The sequence below is a fragment of the Bubalus bubalis genome, chromosome 9, assembly GCF_019923935.1.
Source record: "Bubalus bubalis isolate 160015118507 breed Murrah chromosome 9, NDDB_SH_1, whole genome shotgun sequence".
Classification (NCBI taxonomy): domain Eukaryota; kingdom Metazoa; phylum Chordata; class Mammalia; order Artiodactyla; family Bovidae; genus Bubalus; species Bubalus bubalis.
Window position 1 is genome coordinate 70,977,614 of NC_059165.1, and position 19,313 is coordinate 70,996,926.

The window sequence follows — 19,313 nt, forward strand, 5'->3', positions numbered from 1 at the left end:
CTGCAATTTTCTGGAAGAGTTTGAGTCGAATAGGTGTTAGCTCTTCTCTAAATTTTTGGTAGAATACAGCTGTGAAGCTGTTTGGTCCTGGGCTTTTGTTTGCTGGAAGATTTCTGATCACAGGTCCATTTCTGTGCTTGTGATGTGTCTGTTAAGATTTTCTATTTCTTCCTGGTTCAGTTTTGGAAAGTTATACTTTTCTAAGAATTGTCCATTTCTTCCAAAGTGTCCACTTTATTGGCATATAGTTGCTGATAGTGGTCTCTTTTGATCCTTTGTATTTCTGTGTTGTCTGTTGTGATTTCTCCATTTTCATTTCTAAATTTGTTGATTTGATTTTTTGTTCTTGATGAGTCTGGCTAATGGTTTGTCAATTTTATTATCTTCTCAAAGAACCAGATTTTAGCTTTGTTGATTTTTGCTATGGTCTCTTTTGTTTATTTTGCTTTATTTCTGCCCTAATTTTTTTTATATAATTTCTCTCCTTCTACTAGCCCTGGGGTTCTTCATTTCTTCCTTTACTAGTCGCTTTAGATGTAGAGTGGGCTTCCCTGGTGGCTCAGACAGTAAAAGCATCTGGCTACAATGTGGGAGACCTGGGTTCAATCCCTGGGTCGGGAAGATCCCCTGGAGAAGGAAATGGCAACCCACTCCAGTACTCTTGCCTGGAAAATCCCATGGATGGAGGAGACTGCTTCCATGGGGTCGCAAAGAGTTGGACATGACTGAGCAACTTCACTTCACTTCACTTAGATGTAGAGTTAGGTTATTTATTTGACTTTTTTCTTGTTTCTTGAGGTAAGCCTATATTGCTATGAACCTTCCCCTTAGTACTGCTTTTACAGTGTCCCATAGGTTTGGGGTTGTTGCAAACATCACATTTTAAACTGAGACTAATGCCTGAAGTCACATTTCTTGTTTTGAAAAATTCAACATTAAAGATTTACAACTTTGGAGGATTAACCTAATGTTATTTGAATAATGAACCAAGTTCCAAATATCCCCGTAACTCTTAAACCACCAAACTGAAATTCTAATAATTTTTATAACTCTAATGAAGAAAAGACAACTGCAGTTATTACACGACCAGTATTAAAGTATAAGTGACAGCAACAAAGGGACCTACTTCAAATCTTGATTTGAAGATTTGCCATGGCAAGGTGTAAAAAATGGGCAAAGGTGATGAGATCCTAAATACCACTATCATAGAATAATCAATTTCTGTCTTTCCACCTTCTTTCTGCTACATGAGGAATCAAAAAAGTCAAACAGAGATTTGTTCTGTCTGGACCAACCATGAAATCTTTAAGAACATATAGGTATATTCCCTGTTATTCTTTCAGGGCATTATTTATACATGTTTAGAAAATACTTCAAAAATAAAAATGAGTTATTTAGCCTTGTGAATATTTTGAAATAAAGTTTCTTGAATTTCTGTGAACTCTTCAAGCAATTAAATTTTTAAGAGTTATCATTCAGAAGTTCCTTTGACATGGGATCTATCCCACGGTTACAAAGCAGCTACCTCCTTTGTTGAAAATGGCTCTCTGTTCCTTCAGGATCCCAAATCACTCATTCAAAATCATCCCCGTCTGTTTTCCAACACTGTTTATTTCAAGTTGTAGGGTGACACCTTTAGGAACTTTCTTTACATCAGATTGATCCCGTTTTGTCAAGAATGAGGGCACAGCAGTACGAGTTGATCGTAGTTTCTGAGTTACTGGGCACTGAGCTGCTCCTGGATTATCAGTGGATACAGTCAAAATTCCTCCATTTGTGGTAGAAGTTCTCTATTGATGAGTTCTCTTTGCTACTACATCGTCTAGCAGTTGTTCTGAGTTCAACTGGGCCTCAACCTTCAGGCCTCTTCTGAAAAGAAAAGCTCCCTGATGAGTGTCTTTCTGATGACTTAATTTATTTCCACTCCTGGTAAAACCGGCTGGAATGTAATTTTTGTATTTAACTGGTTAGGTCTCTTGAGAGCTGCAACTGGTTATGCCTGCAGTATTCATTTAGTCTCAGGTTTGCCTTCCTTTTTAATGTTGGAAAATATCATTCTGTATTCTTGCCACTTAAAGGTGGTCGATTCATAGGACTAATTCCTTTTCGAATTCCAGTTGCTTTCCTAGATGCAAGGCCAGTGATAACTCCATAAGGACGTCTATTCCCAGGCGTCACTCTTCTTCTAAGGCTCAGACTATTCTTACCAAAACCAGAATTCTGTTGAATAGCCCATCTTACTCTCATTCTGAATTGCCTGGCACCACTTTGCTGAAGTCTTCTGTTTAATCTCAGGAAATTCTGCCTCTTTCCTTCCTTTCAATTCAATTTGATGATATCGTCCTAAGACATACCAATTCTGTCCAGGTTTTCATTGCTGCGGGCTTTCGGCAGCACTGTGGCTCCTATTAACTGGGTACTAAACCAGTTCATGGGAGAAGGCAATGGCACCCCACTCCAGTACTCTTGCCTGGAAACTGCCACGGACGGAGGAGGCTGGTGGACTGCAGTCCATGGGGTCGCTAAGAGTCGGACACGACTGAGCGACTTCCCTTTCACTTTTCACTTTCATGCATTGGAGAAGGAAATGGCAACCCACTCCAGTGTTCTTTCCTGGAGAATCCCAGGGACGGGGGAGCCTGGTGGGCTGCGGTCTATAGGGTCGCACAGAGTCGGACATGACTGAAGCGACTTTGCAGCAGCAGCAAGTAGCTACATAGCTTCTTTATCTGTTTTGGTTTACATAGACTATCCTTTTCCAGCACTTAAATTTCAGTCTGTGTGCCCTTACTTTGGAAGTTAGTCTCTTATAAGCAGCATATTGATGAGTCTTTTCTTATAGTATTTCATCCTTATTTACCTTAAGTGTTTTTTATTGTATCTCTGCATAACTTTTTTTTTTAGCAACTCCTCTAGATATTGAACTATACACATAGCTTTTCAAAATCTACCAATATTAACATTTTATCCATATGAGTAAGTTAGAAAATTTATTTCCCTTTATGTCCCTTTATCCAATGCATTTTTAATTTAATTTTCTAAAGTATTTTCTATATTGAGAACCACATTAGACAATGTAATATTTTCTTCATCCTTCAAACATAATTTAGAAAACTAAAATATTTCTCATATTTTTGTTCTTTATTTTTTTCCAAGAATCCTTACTTTATCATCTGTATTCTGTTTAGAAAAATTCTTTAAGTCATTTTTTTAGAGTAGATTTTCTCCCAACAGATTCTCTCAGTTTTCTTAAATTATTTCATTTTCTTTTTCTTTACTAAAATATGTTTTCAAAAGCTATCAAATGACAATTATTTTCTTTTAGGACTTAAATACTGTTGTGTCTCTTCCTTCTGCCCATTACTGTTTCCTATAAGAAATCTGCTGTCAAAAGATTTGTTCCACTGTATGTAATATGTCCTTTCTCACTCACTACATTAATTCATTTTCATTTTGTTTAATTTTCAGAAGTCTGGCTATGATGTCATTGCTTGGATTGCCTTGGGTTTATCTTGTTAGAGGTTTTTGCAACTTCTTAAAGCTCTAGGTTATTCATTTATTTCTTTGCCACATGGAGTGAGTTTTCAGCCATTATTTCGTTTGCATACTTTTTCAGCTCCACCCCCTTTTATCTACTTTCTGGAACTTTGATCACATGATTGCTAGATCTTTTGCTACAGTGCGGACATGTCCTGAGGCTCTGTTCATCTTTTCTTAGTCAATCTTCTTTATATTGTTCACATTAGGTACTCCCTCTTGTATTATCTTCAAATTCACTGATTCTTTTCTTTGTCTTCTCCTTTTTGTTCTTTAGTACAACCATTGGGTTTTAAATTTCAGATATTTTACTCTGAGTTCTAAAATTTTTCATTTGTTTTTCATTTTATCTTCTATTTCTTTGTTGAGATCGTCTCTTTTTTATTTGTCTTGAATGTATTTTAGTTGCCTATGGAGGCATTTTTATAATAGTTGCTTTAAGATCTTTCATGCATTTTGACATAGCCATCATTTCAATTTTGGCATCTGTTGCCTTTTCATTTAGTTTGAGTTTTTCCTGGATTTTTGATATCATGAATTATATTTGATCGTAACTTGGACATTTGGGATATTTTAAGGCTGTGGTTTTCCGTAGAAGGCAATGGCACCCCATTCCAGTACTCTTGCCTGGCAAATCCCATGGATGGAGGAGCCTGGTGGGCTGCAGTCCATGGGGTTGCTAAGAGTTGGGCACGACTGAGCAACTTCACTTTCACTTTCATGCATTGGAGAAGGCAATGGCAACCCACTCCAGTGTTCTTGCCTGGAGAATCCCAGGGATGGGGGAGCCTGGTGGGCTGCCGTCTATGGGGTCACACAGAGTTGGACACGACTGAAGTGACTTAGCAGCAGCTTAGCAGAAGGCTGTGGTTTTCAGGCTTTAATGTTTATAGGTCTCCTCTAAGACTGTTCCACTGGATAAAAGTGGGGTTACTACCTCATTAGTGACAGGTGGGTATGGAAATACAGTTTCTCCACCGCCTCTATTGACACCTTGGTGTTGTGGTGGGAGTAAATTATGCAAGTCTTTTTGATTGACATCTGTAATTACAATTAATTGTATATAATTATGAGATTAATATTTTTGTTACTGCTAATTTCCTTTTCTTGTGCCTTCATGATGTTAATATAATTTCACCAGGTTTCTCATGATTATTGTTTGTAAGGTATATCTTTCTCTATTCTTTCACTTTCTTATCTACTCTTTAGTTTTAAAGTGAGTTGCTTATAAAAAGTACCATATCATAGGCTCTTTTTATTTTTTAAACCTCTGGCTAAATATTCATTTCCATTGAAATGTTTAGTTCATTTATATTTATTGTAGTTATTGCTCTGGTTGAATTGAAATCTAACATGCTTCTCCTTGTTTTCCACTTCTATCACCTGTTATTCATTTACAAAAATGATTTCTCCTATTGACATTCTTTTGGATTAATCAAAATTGGCATTCCATTTTTCCCCCTCACCTTTTAGGTATACCACTTTCTTTCATTTTTAGTTTTAAGTGGCTGTTGTAATATTTACAATATGCATCTTCCACAGTTTACTATCTGATTTAATGATGTATCAATTCAGGTGTAATATAACAAATTTACAATTTTCTCTATCAAAACACTGGCTAACCCATGATTGAGAGCACTCTGTTTTCTGGCTCCATCCCTTCTGCCAATTAGCAGGAAATTTAATATTGCTGCAATACTATTACTGAACTTTGGTTCATAGTCCAAATTTATGAATATGGAGACCGTTCATATTCTTGCCTGGAGAATTCCATGCTGGGAGGTGACAATCCAGGAAGATCTTTCTTTCTTCTGTTAATTATTTATCTGTCTACTATTTGTCTTGGAGGGGAAGATAATACAATACTCCCAAATATTCCACTTTTCTGTAATGATTATTTTGAGTGAAAGGAACTTGAAACACAGTGAAGGTAGGAAGAAGCCTTCTCCAAACTCCTGTTATGAGTCTATAAACATACCCTCCAAGACAAGTGTCGTTGTCATTAATCTCTTCCCCAGGAGTTTTAACACAAATGAAAAATTGACTCTCATCATGGGAAAAGACACTAGAAGTGACACCACATCCAGATGAACTTTCTCAGAAACTATCATATCTCCTGTCTACCCTTCTAAGTCCCATTTATCTTTCCCCAAAATCATGTATTTTCCCTTAATTGGCCTATATCCTCTCTCCCCTTTTGCAATTAAGATGGTGTTTAAACCTGAATGCTAAGTCATCTTAGAGTTATGCACTTTCCTGGGTTATCTCCTGTGTATACATTAGTTATGCATACATGTCCGACTCTTTGTGACCCCATGGACTGTAGCTCTCCAGGCTCCTCTGTCCATGGAATCCTCAGGCAAGAATATTGGAGTGGGTTGCCATGCCCTCCTCCAGGGGATCTTCCCAACCCTGGGACTGAACCTGTCTCCTGCCGCTCCTACATTAGCAGGCAGGTTCTTTACCGCTGCACCACCTGGGAAGATCTGCATACATTCATGGTAATAATTTTTTTTTCTTGTCTGTTTCTTTTTCTCTTGGTCTTTTATTACAAAAGTCAGTGAAGAACTCAGAAAGGTAGAGTGCCTTCCATAGAGTCTCTGCCAAAATGCAAGTAATCAGGACTCATTTCCTTGCTGTACCGAACTCTGAATAAGTAGCTTTTACTTTTCTTGTTTGGCTGGTCCTTATTTAAATCCACAATGCTCAATAATTATTTGTTGAATGAACAACCAATAATTGAGTAGAAAAATTATAGGACATCAGTTGAATACAAGATTTGCAGAACTAACTAAGCTCTACTTTTCATCATTCACGATTAAATTCTCAGAATGGAGCTGGACATTTGCTCTGATATTCTTTGGTGATCACATTGTCTCCCAGCCCCTGTGGGTGATATGAGGGTGAAGAACCCCGAGGGAAGCGTAGGTGGATGTGTGCCTCCTCCCTTTGTTTAGGTGGGACTCTGGGGTATTTTCTGATCCAGGGTTATGGGGAATAAATTTTGTCCTATAGCCATTTCATTAATTTTGGCTTCTTCCTTGAGGTAGTTTCTGTCCATTCCCTGGGGTCATTATGTACTGAATTGGGTCTCTCAAGATATCTGCTCTCCAACTAAAGGTATAAACCTGGGATGTGAGCTTATCAATTTTGTAAGAAGGAGAAGAATATCTTGGATGGTTAATTGTAAAATTTTTAGTTAGAGCTGTGGAGTTGGAGGAGACTCTGTGTAAGAGTCTTTCTCAGATGACAGCTTGTTCATGCATTGTTCTGAGGACTAGATCTTTGCATACTTCTTAGGTCTGACCCATCTCTGCTATACTCCACTGGGTGGAGTAGAAGGTGAACTCTGGGGAACTGAATGGGTCTGGTAAGTGCTGAAGCAGGTGAGGGAAGACCAAATAGATGAGGGACTAAAGGTGACTGGGAAGGGGAAGAAGTGGATCTGACTTCTGGGTTCAGTCTATAGAGTGTCAGGCTGGATACAAAGATTTCTCCTTGTTGCCAAAGTCAGAGACTTGAAAGATGCTATTCTTAGTTTTCTTGAGCAAAATTGCTATCATTGCTTACTGTTCTCCAGTCTCGGGACTCAGTTCCAAAGTAGGAAGACAGACCTGTTGTGTCATTGCCTCAAGTGTGCCCCCATCAGGCTGGTGTCCATGGCTATGCTTCATTCCTGCTTGTGCTGATCAGGAATCTACCTCCTTGAGCTATTCTCTGGCTCTCTTAGCTGGTATATCTTTGTAACTCACTATGTCGTAGGATTTCCTTGTCTCCTGCCGTGATCTCCTGATTCTAGACATTTATCTCATCTTTGCTAAGATGAACATGGCATTGTGCAGGCACATTGACCTATACCAGTATGTAAATGTATATTTCATTAGAATTACCTGGGGATCTTTCAAAAAAATCATATGATGAGACCCTATCCAGACCCAGTACCCATAATCCCTGCAGTGGAACCAAGATGTGCACATTTTTGAAAACATTCTCTTTAATGTCTTAGAGACAGACATAAGCATGACCCAAGTCATGACCACCGGACTCCAGGAATCTCATTCTTCCTATCTTTTCTATTCATAATTATCTTCCTAATGGAAACTGTTTTGATAGTCTTTGTCTCTCTTTGACAGTCTTTCCAGATGTTATTAGAGGGAATGCTTGAATTGCAATTGTGACATCAAACAAGACAGAAGCAGCACACTCCAAAAAGGCACCCCTGGAGACCCACTACTTGTGGTGTGAGCACTGACTATTTCTTCCTTGGTAAATTCAGTGAGTGTCACTGACTCTTAGAACAGTTATTTGTTCTAACCAGTTTAGAGTCAACTGAATTTAGGCACTAAGGAGACTGATGGACAACTGAGAGATAGTTACATCCAAGTCCCTGCCCTCATACACCCCACAGTTCAAGTAATGGAGTAGGGTGAAGGCTTGGCATACTTCCAGAGAGGCATTTCTGAGGTTCTCTTGTGTATTTGACATGACACTCTTGTGTCACAGCTCTGTGGCAGTGCCTGCTGTGTTGGTAAAATATAATTAAAAGCCAAGTCAGTCTCTTCCCCATTCTTAAAACCTATCCACAAAGGTAGAAGAGAAAGAAAACAGTTTTTTTTTTAATTATTTATTTTATTTTTGGCTGTGCTGGATCTTTGTTGCTGCTCAGGCTTTGTTGTAGTTGTGGCGAGTGGGGGACAATCTCTCGTTGAGGTGCTCAGACTTCTTACAGAAATGGCTGCTTTTGTTGTGGAGCATGCTCCACAACATGTCTCTAGAGCATGTGGGATTCAGTAGTTGTGGTTCCCAGGCTCTAGAGCACAGGCTCAATAGTTGTGGCACAAGGACTTAGTTGCTCCGCAATATGTGGGATCTCCCCAGGCTAGGGATGGAAGATTCTTTACCACTAAGCCATCAGGGAAGCCCAGAAAGCAGTTTTATTTTTGAATAAACATTAAATCAGAATTTGATGTGTGTTACAGGTAATCAGCTAAGAGCTTGCAAAGACAGAGGAATATGAACCCTTTGTACAGCTAGGCAGTGACTACTCATTACTTACATACTCTCAAGGTAAACAATAGTCCTCAAGAAAGAGGAATTGACAGCACCATTTGTCACATGGAGTTCATTCTAGATTCACCTGGTAATTGGTGTGACTCTCTGTGTTTGTCACTTGTCTTCATCCAAAGGAAATACCAAGTTCTCACATGTTATGACAAGAGATAGTTCTGCAGCTTGGAGTAAGGTGCCTGCTGAAGTTAGCATCCTGCCTGCCTGCAGAGCCTGGGAGGTAAGGACTCTATCTTTTTTGACAATTATGTTTCCAAGAAATGGGTTCTAGGTTCTTGGGAAAACATTCTTATTCTACTTTTAAAATGTTTACATACATTTCAGAGAGATGAGGAACTTACAAGTATACATTTTCTAAGTAATTGCTAAGTAAAGTGAGGATAGGAATCTATCCCTTTATTTTCAAATTATAAATATAAATTATATTTATAGCTGTCACCCCTTTCCCATATCCTTCTCTCTTTCTCTCTATCCCCAGTACTCACTTCTCCAAATCAGAGAAGAAGAAATTTTCTTCCACCTATCTAGTTTCTGCCTGGTCTAGGAACTAAATTGACATGAGACAGATCCACAGGAGAAAATCAAATAAAGGTTTAAGTACATGCATAGCTGAGAGAGACTCAGGAAAACTGAGTAACTCACCAAAAGGGCTAAAACCCTCATTTTAAATACCATCTTCAGCTTTCAAGACAAAGTAGGATGTTGAGGGTAATAGTTTGGGACTTCAAAGGGGAGGAAGGCAACGGACATGGGGATGAAAAACCAAAATTTGGTAAATAAATGTTTGCTGGGCCATGCTGGGACAGAGCAAACTCTGCCCACAGTTTCCCCCACACATATACTCTAAGTCCATGTTCTTTGCAGATCTCTCTGATGATAGATCTATTCTGGGACAAGTCTTTTAGGCACTTGGGGGAAGGTTAAAGCTTCTTCTTTAGTCTTTTAGGTCTTGATTGTTTTCAGCTTGATATAATCCAAATGCCAAAGTGACATTTTGGGGTGACAAATTTTATTCCCCTATATCTTTGTAAATCTATATTCTCTTTCCCTAAATCTCTAGGTATTCACTTGCTAATTAAAAGTCCTTCTCTGTCTCCCTTGCATTCTCTGACCTTCCCCCTCTAGGGGCCTGCTTCCTAGTCTTTCAAGAGAAATAAGCTCAAATCCTGGGGACAATGGAGAGGAGATAGATTTTCACTGTAGGAGGAAAGGATGGGGCTAAGACAGAGGGTTGAGCACTATCCTTTAAAAGAAACCAGAGGAGGTTATTTTCCTTGTACAATGGAGATAACAGGTTAGTAATTTTGTTCTTATGTTTGCTCATTTATTTTTTTCTTAGGCTCAAGGCCATGGATGTATGGAACCATACCTCCCTGTCAGATTTCATCCTTTTGGGTCTGTTCAGCTACTCACCATATGACTTCTTCCTTTTTTCCCTTGTCCTTCTGGCCTCTGCTGCTTCTCTGACTGGCAACATCCTCTTCCTCCTGCTCATACAAGCTGACAGGCGCCTGCATACTCCCATGTACTTTTTTCTTAGTCAGGTCTCCATCATGGACCTCACCATGATGGGCACAGTGGTGCCCAAGATGGCAGCCAACTTCCTCTCGGGAAGTAAGTTCATCTCTCGGGGTGGCTGTGCCACTCAGGTCTTCTTAGTGGTCATGGTAGGAAGTGCTGAGTGCTCCCTCCTGGCAGTCATGGCCTATGACAGGTATGTGGCCGTGTGTCTCCCCCTGCGGTACCCTGTGCTCATGAACTGGAAGGCCTGCTGTCTGATGGCCTTTGCATCCTGGATGGTTGGAGTGACTGACAGTGTAATTTATGTGGGCATGGTCTTCAGCTTCCCCTACTGTGGATCTCTCCAGGTGGACCACTTCTTCTGTGAGGTCCCCACCCTGTTGCGGCTCTCCTGTGCAGACACCTCGCTTTTTCAGGACCTCATCTATGCTTGCTGTGTAGTCATGATGCTGCTGCCCCTGGGGGTCATCGTGGCTTCCTATGCCTGGATCCTCATGGCTGTGATTAACATGCCCTCCACTGAGGGGAAACAGAAGGCTCTGACTACTTGCTCCTCGCACCTGACTGTGGTGGGTCTTTACTACGGGGGTGGCCTATTTAACTACATGCAGAAAGCTTCTGCTAGGATGCCAGCAGAAGACAGAGCCATCTCCACCTTCTACACCATCATTGCTCCAATGCTCAACCCACTCATTTACAGCCTGAGGAACAGGGAGGTAATGAGGGCCTTTAAGAAGGTCCTGGGGACATGGAGAGTGTAGACATGCCCACCCTTCTGAGGCTTCCTCTCTTGTTCTGCTCCTTATTCTGCAAGCTCAGACTCTCTTGTGGCACATCTCCTCTGTACTCATCAGCCCCTTCAGTCTGGTTGGGGTGAGGCTACGAGCTGAGTAATCTGAAAGCATTTGGATGGAAGATGTCAAGAAAACATGGTAGTTATCAGTTTCACAATGAGTCTTTCCTCCATGAACACTCCTGTTCCCATGCAGTGAAGGCTCATAAATACTTTTTTACCTTTTCCGCAGAATTGCCAGGGACAGTCTTTCTTCTGATCTGTATGCTAAAAGTAAGCAAGGAGTGAGAACCAATTTAGAACTCACTGTCCACTGAAATGTGGTACATAGGTCAGAGGTAGAGTCTGACAGGTAGGAGCTGAGCAACCTGGACAATGTTATTTCTTATTATCTGTACCATCATAGCTACCGGTAAAGTCCAATGTTTTCTGGCACTAACTACTAGTTACTTATTATAATACAAACTCCATTTCAGTCTATCTTATGTTAGTAAGCAATGTAAAGAGTTTTGTGCCTTCTTGAAATTGTACATTAAATATGCCAAAGTATCAAATCTCAAAAACAGCCAGAACATTTTTATAGTCTGTCTGTCAGTATAACACTGCAGACGAAACAGAAAACACAAAGGTTCCTTGCAGTCAGGTTATTTGGGGATCTACTGACCATAGTATTATGGCCCTAGCAACAGTCCTTCTAATGATTATTCAGGATTGATTTCCTTTAGGATCCACTGGTTGGATCTCCTTGCTGTCCCAGGGACTCTCAAGAGTCTTCTCCAGCACCACAATTCAATTGCACGAACTTTTCAGCACTCAACTTCCTATACGATCCAACTCTCACATTCTTACATGACTACTGGAAAAACCATAGCTTTGACTATACAGACCTTTGTCAGCAAAGTAATGTCTCTACATTTTAGTATGCTGTCTAGTTTTGTCATAGCTTTTCTTCCAAGGAGCAAATGTCTTTTAATTTCATGGCTGCAGTCACCATCTGTAATGACTTTGGAGCCCAAGAAAATAAAATTTGTCACTGCTTCCACTTTTTCCCCTCCTATTTGCCATTAAGTGATGAGACCAGATGCCATGATCTTAGTTTTTTGAATGTTGAGCTTTAAGCCAGCTTTTTCACTCTTCTCTTTCACCCTCATCAAAACACTCTTTAGTTCCTCTTCAGTTTCAGCCATTAAAGTGGTATCATTTGCATATCTGAGGTTGTTGATATTTCTCCTGGCAATCTTGACTCCAGCTTGTGCTTTATCCAGGCCAGGATTTTGCATGATGTACTCTGCATAGAAGTTAAATAAGCAGGGTGACAATATACTGTGTTGTACTCCTTTCCCAATTTGGAACCAGTCATTTGTTCCATGTAATGTTATAACTGATGCTTCTTAACCCACATACAGATTTCTCAGGAGACAGGTCAGGTGGTCTGGTATTCCCATCTCTTTAAGAATTTTCCACAGTTTGTTGTGATCCACATAGTCAAAGGCTTTAGTGTAGTCAATGAAGCAGAAGCTGATGTTTTCCTGGAACTCCCTTGCTTTTTTCATGATCCAACAAATGTTGGCAATTTGATCTCTGGCTGCTCTGCCTCTTTGAAACTCGGCTTATACATCTGGAAGTTCTCCATTCAGGCATTGCTGAAGCCTAGGATTTTGAGCATAACCTTGCTAGCATGTGAAATGAACTCAACTGTTCAGTAGTTTGAACATTCTTTGTCATTGCCCTTCTTTGGGATTGGAATGAAAACAGATCTTTCCGGTTCTGTGGCCATTGCTGTTTTTCCAAATTTGCTGACATATCAAATGAAGCACTTTAACAGCATCATGTTTCAGGATTTTAAAAACCTCAGCTGGGATTCCATCACCTCCACTAGCTTTGTTCAAAGTAATTCTTCCTAAGGTCCACTTGACTTCACACACCAGGATGTCTGGCTTTAGGTGAGTGACCACACCATCGTGGTTTTCCAGGTCATTAAGACCTTTTTTGTACAGTTCTTCTGGGTATTCTTGCCATCTTTTCTTAATGTCTTCTGCTTCTATTAGGTCCCTACCATTTCTGTCCTTTATCATGCCCATCCTTGCATGGAATATTCCCTTGATATCTCCAGTTTTCCTGAAGAGATCTCTAGTCTTTCCCATCCTGTTGTTTTCCTCTATTTCTTTGCATTGTTCATTTAAGAAGGCCTTCTTATCTCTCCTTGCTATTCTCTGGAACTCCGTATTCAGTTGGATATATCTTTCCCTTTCTCCCTTGTTTTTCACTTCTCTTCTTTTCTCAGCTATTTGTGAGGCCTCCTCAGACAACCATTTACCTTTTTGCGTTTCTTTTTCTTGGAAATAGTTTTGGTCACCACTTACTGTATAATGTTATGAATCTCTGCCTATAGTTCTTCAGGCACTCTGTCTACCAGATCTAATCTCTTGAATCTATTCATCACCTCTACTGTATAATCATAAGAGATCTGATTCAGGTCACACCTGAATGGCCTGGTGGTTTTCCCTACTTTCTTCAATTTAAGTCTGAATTTTGCAATAAGGAGCTCGTGATCTAAGCCAGTCAGCTCCAGGTTTTGTTTTTACTGACTATAGAATTTCTCCATCTCTGGCTGTAAAGAATATAATCAATCTGATTTTCATATTGACCATTTGCTGATGTCCATGTGTAGAGTTGTCTCTTGAGTTGTTGAAAAAGAGTGTTTGCTATAACCAGTGTGTTCTTTAGACAGAACTCTTTTAGTCTTTGCCCTGCTTCATTCTTCACTCCAAGGCCAAACTTGCCTGCTATTCCAGACATCTCTTGACTTCCTACCTTACCTTTCAATCTCCTATGATGAAAAGGACATCTTTTTCTTCATAGAAAGTCAACTTCAGCTTCTTTGGCATCAGTGGTTGGGAAATAGTTCGATTACTGTGATGTTGAATGGTTTGCCTTGGAAACAAACTAAGATCATTCTATTGTTTTTCAGACTGCACCCAAGCACTGCATTTTAGACTTCGTTGTCTGTAAGGGCTACTCCATTTCTTCTAAGGGATTCTTGTCCACAGTAGTAGATTTAGCAGTCATCTGAATTAAATTCTCCCATTCTTGCCCTTTTTAGTTCACTGATTCCTATAAGATGTCAATGTTCAATCTTGCCATCTGCTATTTCACCACATCCAGTTTACCTTTATTCATGGACCTAATATTCCAGTTTCCTATGTAATATTGTTCTTTACAGCATCAGACTTTACTTTCACCACCAGACACATCCACAACTGAGCATCTTTTCTGCTTTGGCCCAGCTACTTCATTCTCTCTGGAGCTATTAGTAATTGCCCTCTGCTCTTCCCTGGTAGCATAGTGGACACCTTCTGACCTGGGGGGCTCATCTTCCAGCATCATATATTTTTGCCTTTTCATACTGTCCACGGGGTTATCCAGCCAAGAATATTGGAGTAGTTTGCCATTCCCTCCTCCAGTGGACCATGATTTGCCAGAGAATTGTTTACTGTGTCCATCCATTTTGGGTGGCCTTACATGGCATGACTCATAGCTTCATTGAGTTATACAAGTGCCTTTGCTATGACAAGACTGTGACCCCTGTCTGGGGCTTAAGATGCAGTGTTCCTGGCAGACCAGTTGGTTCCCTGGGGGCTGCCTGCCATCCTAAAGCAAGTAAACACATCTCCATCTACCAGGACCAGGCGTAGGGCAGGCTGGGCAATTCTCCAGCAGGAGGTGCCCTCTGACTCAGTCTGGAAGACAGAGATGGGGGTGGAGACCCAGGTTGCAGTCTGCCTCCTCCTCCCTGGGGCCCTGAGCTTTGTCCATGTGTGAGTGCCTGGGCGCTTCCACCTCTTCCACTTCTGCTGACCTCTACTGGAACTGAGACTGCAGCTTCACTGAAGGGTGATATTCTTTTGGACAGAGAGTCTTAGGTGTTTATTTATGGGTGATTAGGTGGAGATTAAAGTATCAGGCGGTTTCCAGGTACCAGGGATCAGGGAGGAACTTCTTAATATTTGCTGTCTGGTTTCACCTCAGTCTTAACTGTAGAGAACTGACAAGACAGTACAGTAGTAAGAATTTGGTTTCTACACATCCTTCATCTTATTTCCTTCATGTTTTCCAAGTAGAATCCTGGATCCCATTATCTCTTTGATTTTTAAAAAATTATTCATTTTTTTGTTTATTTATTTGTTTTTGCAGTTGAATGTGGTATCCATATGTGTGGGTTTGGAAGCATTTTTCCTATATTGACTAAAAAGATGCACAATGTGAGAGTTGTAAGTTAAATTTTATTTGGGGCAAAATGAGGACTTCAGCCTGGAAGACAGCATCTCAGATAGCGCTGAGAGACTGCTCAGGAAGTAGGGGAAGATCAATAAAAAAAAAAAGAAGATTTTGATGAAGAGCGAGTACAATGTAATCAAGCACTCATTTTGCAAAAGGTTTTCTGCTAGTCAGGAGGAGCTGAAGGGTTTAGTGCTTTTCTAGATATGAGGAGATTCAAGGTTTGAGATCTTGAAGTCAGTTCCTGAAAACGTATATCTAAAGACCTGTTTTCTGAATGTTGAGCTTTAAGCCAACTTTTTCACTCTCCACTTTCACTTTCATCAAGAGGCTTTTGAGTTCCTCTTCACTTTCTGCCATAAGGGTGGTGTCATCTGCATATCTGAGGTTATTGATATTTCTCCCGCCAATCTTGATTCCAGCTTGTGTTTCTTCCAGTCCAGCGTTTCTCATGATGGACTCTGCATATAAGTTAAATAAACAGGGTGACAAAATACAGCCTTGACGAACTCCTTTTCCTATTTAGAACAAGTCTATTGTTCCATGTCCTGTTCTAACTGTTGCTTCCTGACCTGCATACAGATTTCTCAAGAGGCAGGTCAGGTGGTCTGTTATTCCCATCTCTTTCAGAATTTCCCACAGTTTATTGTGATCCACACAGTCAAAGGCTTTGGCATAGTCAACAAAGCAGAAATAGATGTTTTTCTGGAACTCTCTTCCTTTTTTGATGATCCAGCAGATGTTGGCAATTTGATCTCTGGTTCCTCTGTCTTTTCTAAAACCAGCTTGAACATCAGGAAGTTCACGGTTCACATATTGCTGAAGCCTGGCTTGGAGAATTTTGAGCATTGCTTTACTAGCGTGTGAGATGAGTGCAATTGTGCAGTAGTTTGGGCATTCTTTGGTATTGCCTTTCTTTGGGATTGGAATGAAAACTGTCCTTTTCCAGTCCTGTGGCCACTGCTGAGTTTTCCAAATTTGCTGGCATATTGAGTGCAGCACTTTCACAGCATCATCTTTCAGGATTTGAAATAGCTCAACTGGAATTCCATCACCCCCACTAGCTTTGTTCGTAGTGATGCTTTCTAAAGCCCACTTGACTTCACATTCCAGGATATCTGGCTCTAGGTGAGTGATCACACCATCATGATTATCTGGATCGTGAAGATCTTTTTTGTACAGTTTTTCTGTGTATTCTTGCCACCTCTTCTTAATATCTTATGCTTCTGTTAGGTCCATCCCATTTCTGTCCTTTATCAAGCCCATCTTTGCATGAAATGTTCCCTTGGTATCTCTAATGTTCTTGAAGAGATCTCTAGTCTTTCCCATTCTGTTGTTTTCCTCTGTTTTCTCTATTTCCTCTATTTCTATTTCAACATTCAGAAAACGGAGATCATGGCATCTGGTCCCATCACTTCATGGGAAATAGATGGGGAAACAGTGGAAACAGTGTCAGACTTTATTTTTTTGGGCTCCAAAATCACTGCAGATGGTGACTGCAGCCATGAAATTAAAAGACGCTTACTCCTTGGAAGGAAAGTTATGACCAACCTAGATAGCATATTGAAAAGCAGAGACATTACTTTGCCAACAAAGATCCATCTAGTCAAGGCTATGGTTTTTCCTGTGGTCATGTATGGATGTGAGAGTTGGACTGTGAAGAAGGCTAAGAGCTGAAGAATTGATGCTTTTGAACTGTGGTGTTGGAGAAGACTCTTGAGAGTCCAAGGAAGATCCAACCAGTCCATTCTGAAGGAGATCAGCCCTGGGATTTCTTTGGAAGGAATGATGCTAAAGCTGAAACACCATTACTTAGGCCACCTCATGCGAAGAGTTGACTCATTGGAAAAGACTCTGATGCTGGGAGAGATTGGGGGCAGGAGGAGAAGGGGACGACAGAGGATGAGATGGCTGGATGGCATCACTGACTCGATGAACATGAGTCTGGGTGAACTCCGGGAGTTGGTGATGGACAGGGAGGCCTGTCGTGCTGCGATTCATGGGGTCGCAAAGAGTCGGACACAACTGGCGACTGAACTGAACTGAACTGAACTGAACTGAAAGACCTGTTTCACACATTCCTTGGAGCACAGAATGCCTCATTCACCATCCTGAACTGCCTTGAGGGCATGTCGAAGGTCAACAGCTGCAATAGCACAGGATTCAATCTCTCTAGAGGCAGATGGCAAACTCTTGACAAGCACCAATTTGCAGTTGACACCTGCTTGGTATTCCCTTAACTTCCTTGATCTCTGCCTGTTTTGATTGTTGTTGTTCAGTTGCTAAGTCATTTCTGACACTTTGTGACCCCATGGACTACAGCACAACAGGCTGCTCTATCTCTCACTATCTCCTGGAGTTTGGTCAAATTCATGTCCATGGAGTTAATGTTGCTATCTAACCATCTCTTCCTCTGCCACCCCATTCACATTTTGTCTTCAGTCTTTCCAGTATCAGGGTCTTTTCCATTTTGTCGGCTCTTTGAATCAGGTGACCAAAGTATTAGAGCTTCAGCAACCATCCTTCAAATGACTATTCAGGGTTGATTTCCTTTAGGATTGATTGGTTTGATCTCCTTGCAATCCAAATGACTGTCAAGAGTCTTCTCCAACACTGCAGTTTGAAAGCATCAGTTCTTTGGTGTTCAGTCTTTTTTATGGTCCAACTCTCACATCCATACATGATTACTGGAAAAACCATTGCTTTGACTATACAGAGCTTTTAATTTGGGGAAATTCTTGGCCTTAATTGCTTCAATTGTTTCTTGTGTTTCTTCTCTTTGTGTTTCCATTATGAGTATGTTACATCTTCTTTCATTATCTCACATTTCTTAGATAGTCTGTTTCCTTTTTATCTCTCTTTTTTTGCTTACTTTTCAGTTGTTTCTATTGTTTTTGCAGGAAAGAGCCAACTCTGACTCCACGTTGGATCTGTTTCTTTGGCTTTAATCTTTGTTTTTCATTGCTTTTTGTTATTATAATCATACATAATGACCTGCCTCAGGGAACCCTGCCCCTCTACCTGACTGTTCAACTAAAGTGCCTTTGTTGGAGAGAATCTGACCAAGCCAACCTGTGAAAGGCGGCAGAATAGAAGAAATTAATATATCCCCTCCTATTTAGCAAGGTAAATGGCCTTTTTACTTTACTTCTCACCTCCTCTCTCTCTGTTCTGTGAAGGAAACTGGAATCCAGACCCTTATAAGATAGCTATTTTGAGACATTGGTCTGCCATCTTGGTGATCCAGCTTTCCAAATAAAGTCATATTCCTTGCCTCAACTCCTCACCTCTGATCTATTGACTTGTGTGGCAAGCAGAGTGAGCCGGGACTCAGTAATGTTGTCATATCCTGAAGAGCAGAGATTCCTTCCTCAGCTGTATGTAGTCTAGTAATGAGACCATCAAAGTCAGGGGTCCCCACCCCTCGGGCCATGTACCAGTACCGGTCCATAGCCTGTTAGGAACTGGGTTGCATAGTAGGAGGTAAGCAGTGGATAAGCAAGTAAAGCTTCATCTGTATTTGCAGCCACTCTCTATCTCTCCCACTACCACCTGAGCTCTGCCTCCTGTCACATCAGTGGCAGTATTAGATTCTCATAGTGTTGTAGCCATGCGTTCCAGGAACCAAACTCACTCAGAAGGACAATGCAGATAGTGGAGTGCAGTTTATTACACCAGCGGGCCCAAGGTAGGGTCTCCTCTTAGCCAAGGACCCCGACCAGTTTTTGTGACAACCTTATATACCCAAAGTGTACTTGCTCAAACCCACCTCCCCAAATTCCTTGAAACTAGTCTGGACAAAGTAAAAGAGAGATACGGTCAAAGTTAACCCATGATTCATGTGTCATAAGCCTAGATAGTTAAACAGTGGACATTTATCAATAGGCCTGTGGTCATATCCCAATAAACATAATGGAATTTATGACTTTGTTCTGTTACAGAGATAATTAGCATATTCTTTTGGATGGAGAGTCCAAGTACAAGTCCTGAGGCTCCAGGGGTTCTGGTTTTCCATTGGTATGCTGTTTCTGTAGATACCGGGCACAAAGTTCAGAGTCCATTGGGAAGCTGACCATGCATGTAGCCTAATGTTCACAGCCTGGCCTAAGATGGAGTC

General features: G+C 40.7%; 1 protein-coding gene and 1 pseudogene across 1 annotated transcript; one reads left to right on the forward strand and one right to left on the reverse strand.

Moving 5' to 3' along the window:
- Positions 1-1,499: 1,499 nt before the first annotated feature.
- On the reverse strand, positions 1,500-2,433 carry LOC102407738 (annotated as a pseudogene).
- A 7,520-nt stretch (positions 2,434-9,953) lies between these two features.
- Positions 9,954-10,886, forward strand: LOC102394231 (olfactory receptor 2M3-like). The gene has a single exon (XM_006075950.2). It carries the CDS (start codon positions 9,954-9,956, stop codon positions 10,884-10,886), a length of 933 nt encoding a protein of 310 aa, XP_006076012.2.
- The last annotated feature ends 8,427 nt before the right edge of the window (positions 10,887-19,313 follow it).

What these genes read in the sequence shown, in the direction of transcription:
- LOC102394231 (XM_006075950.2), top strand. Translation starts at nt 9,954, where the DNA reads ATGGATGTATGGAACCATACCTCCCTGTCAGATTTCATCCTTTTGGGT.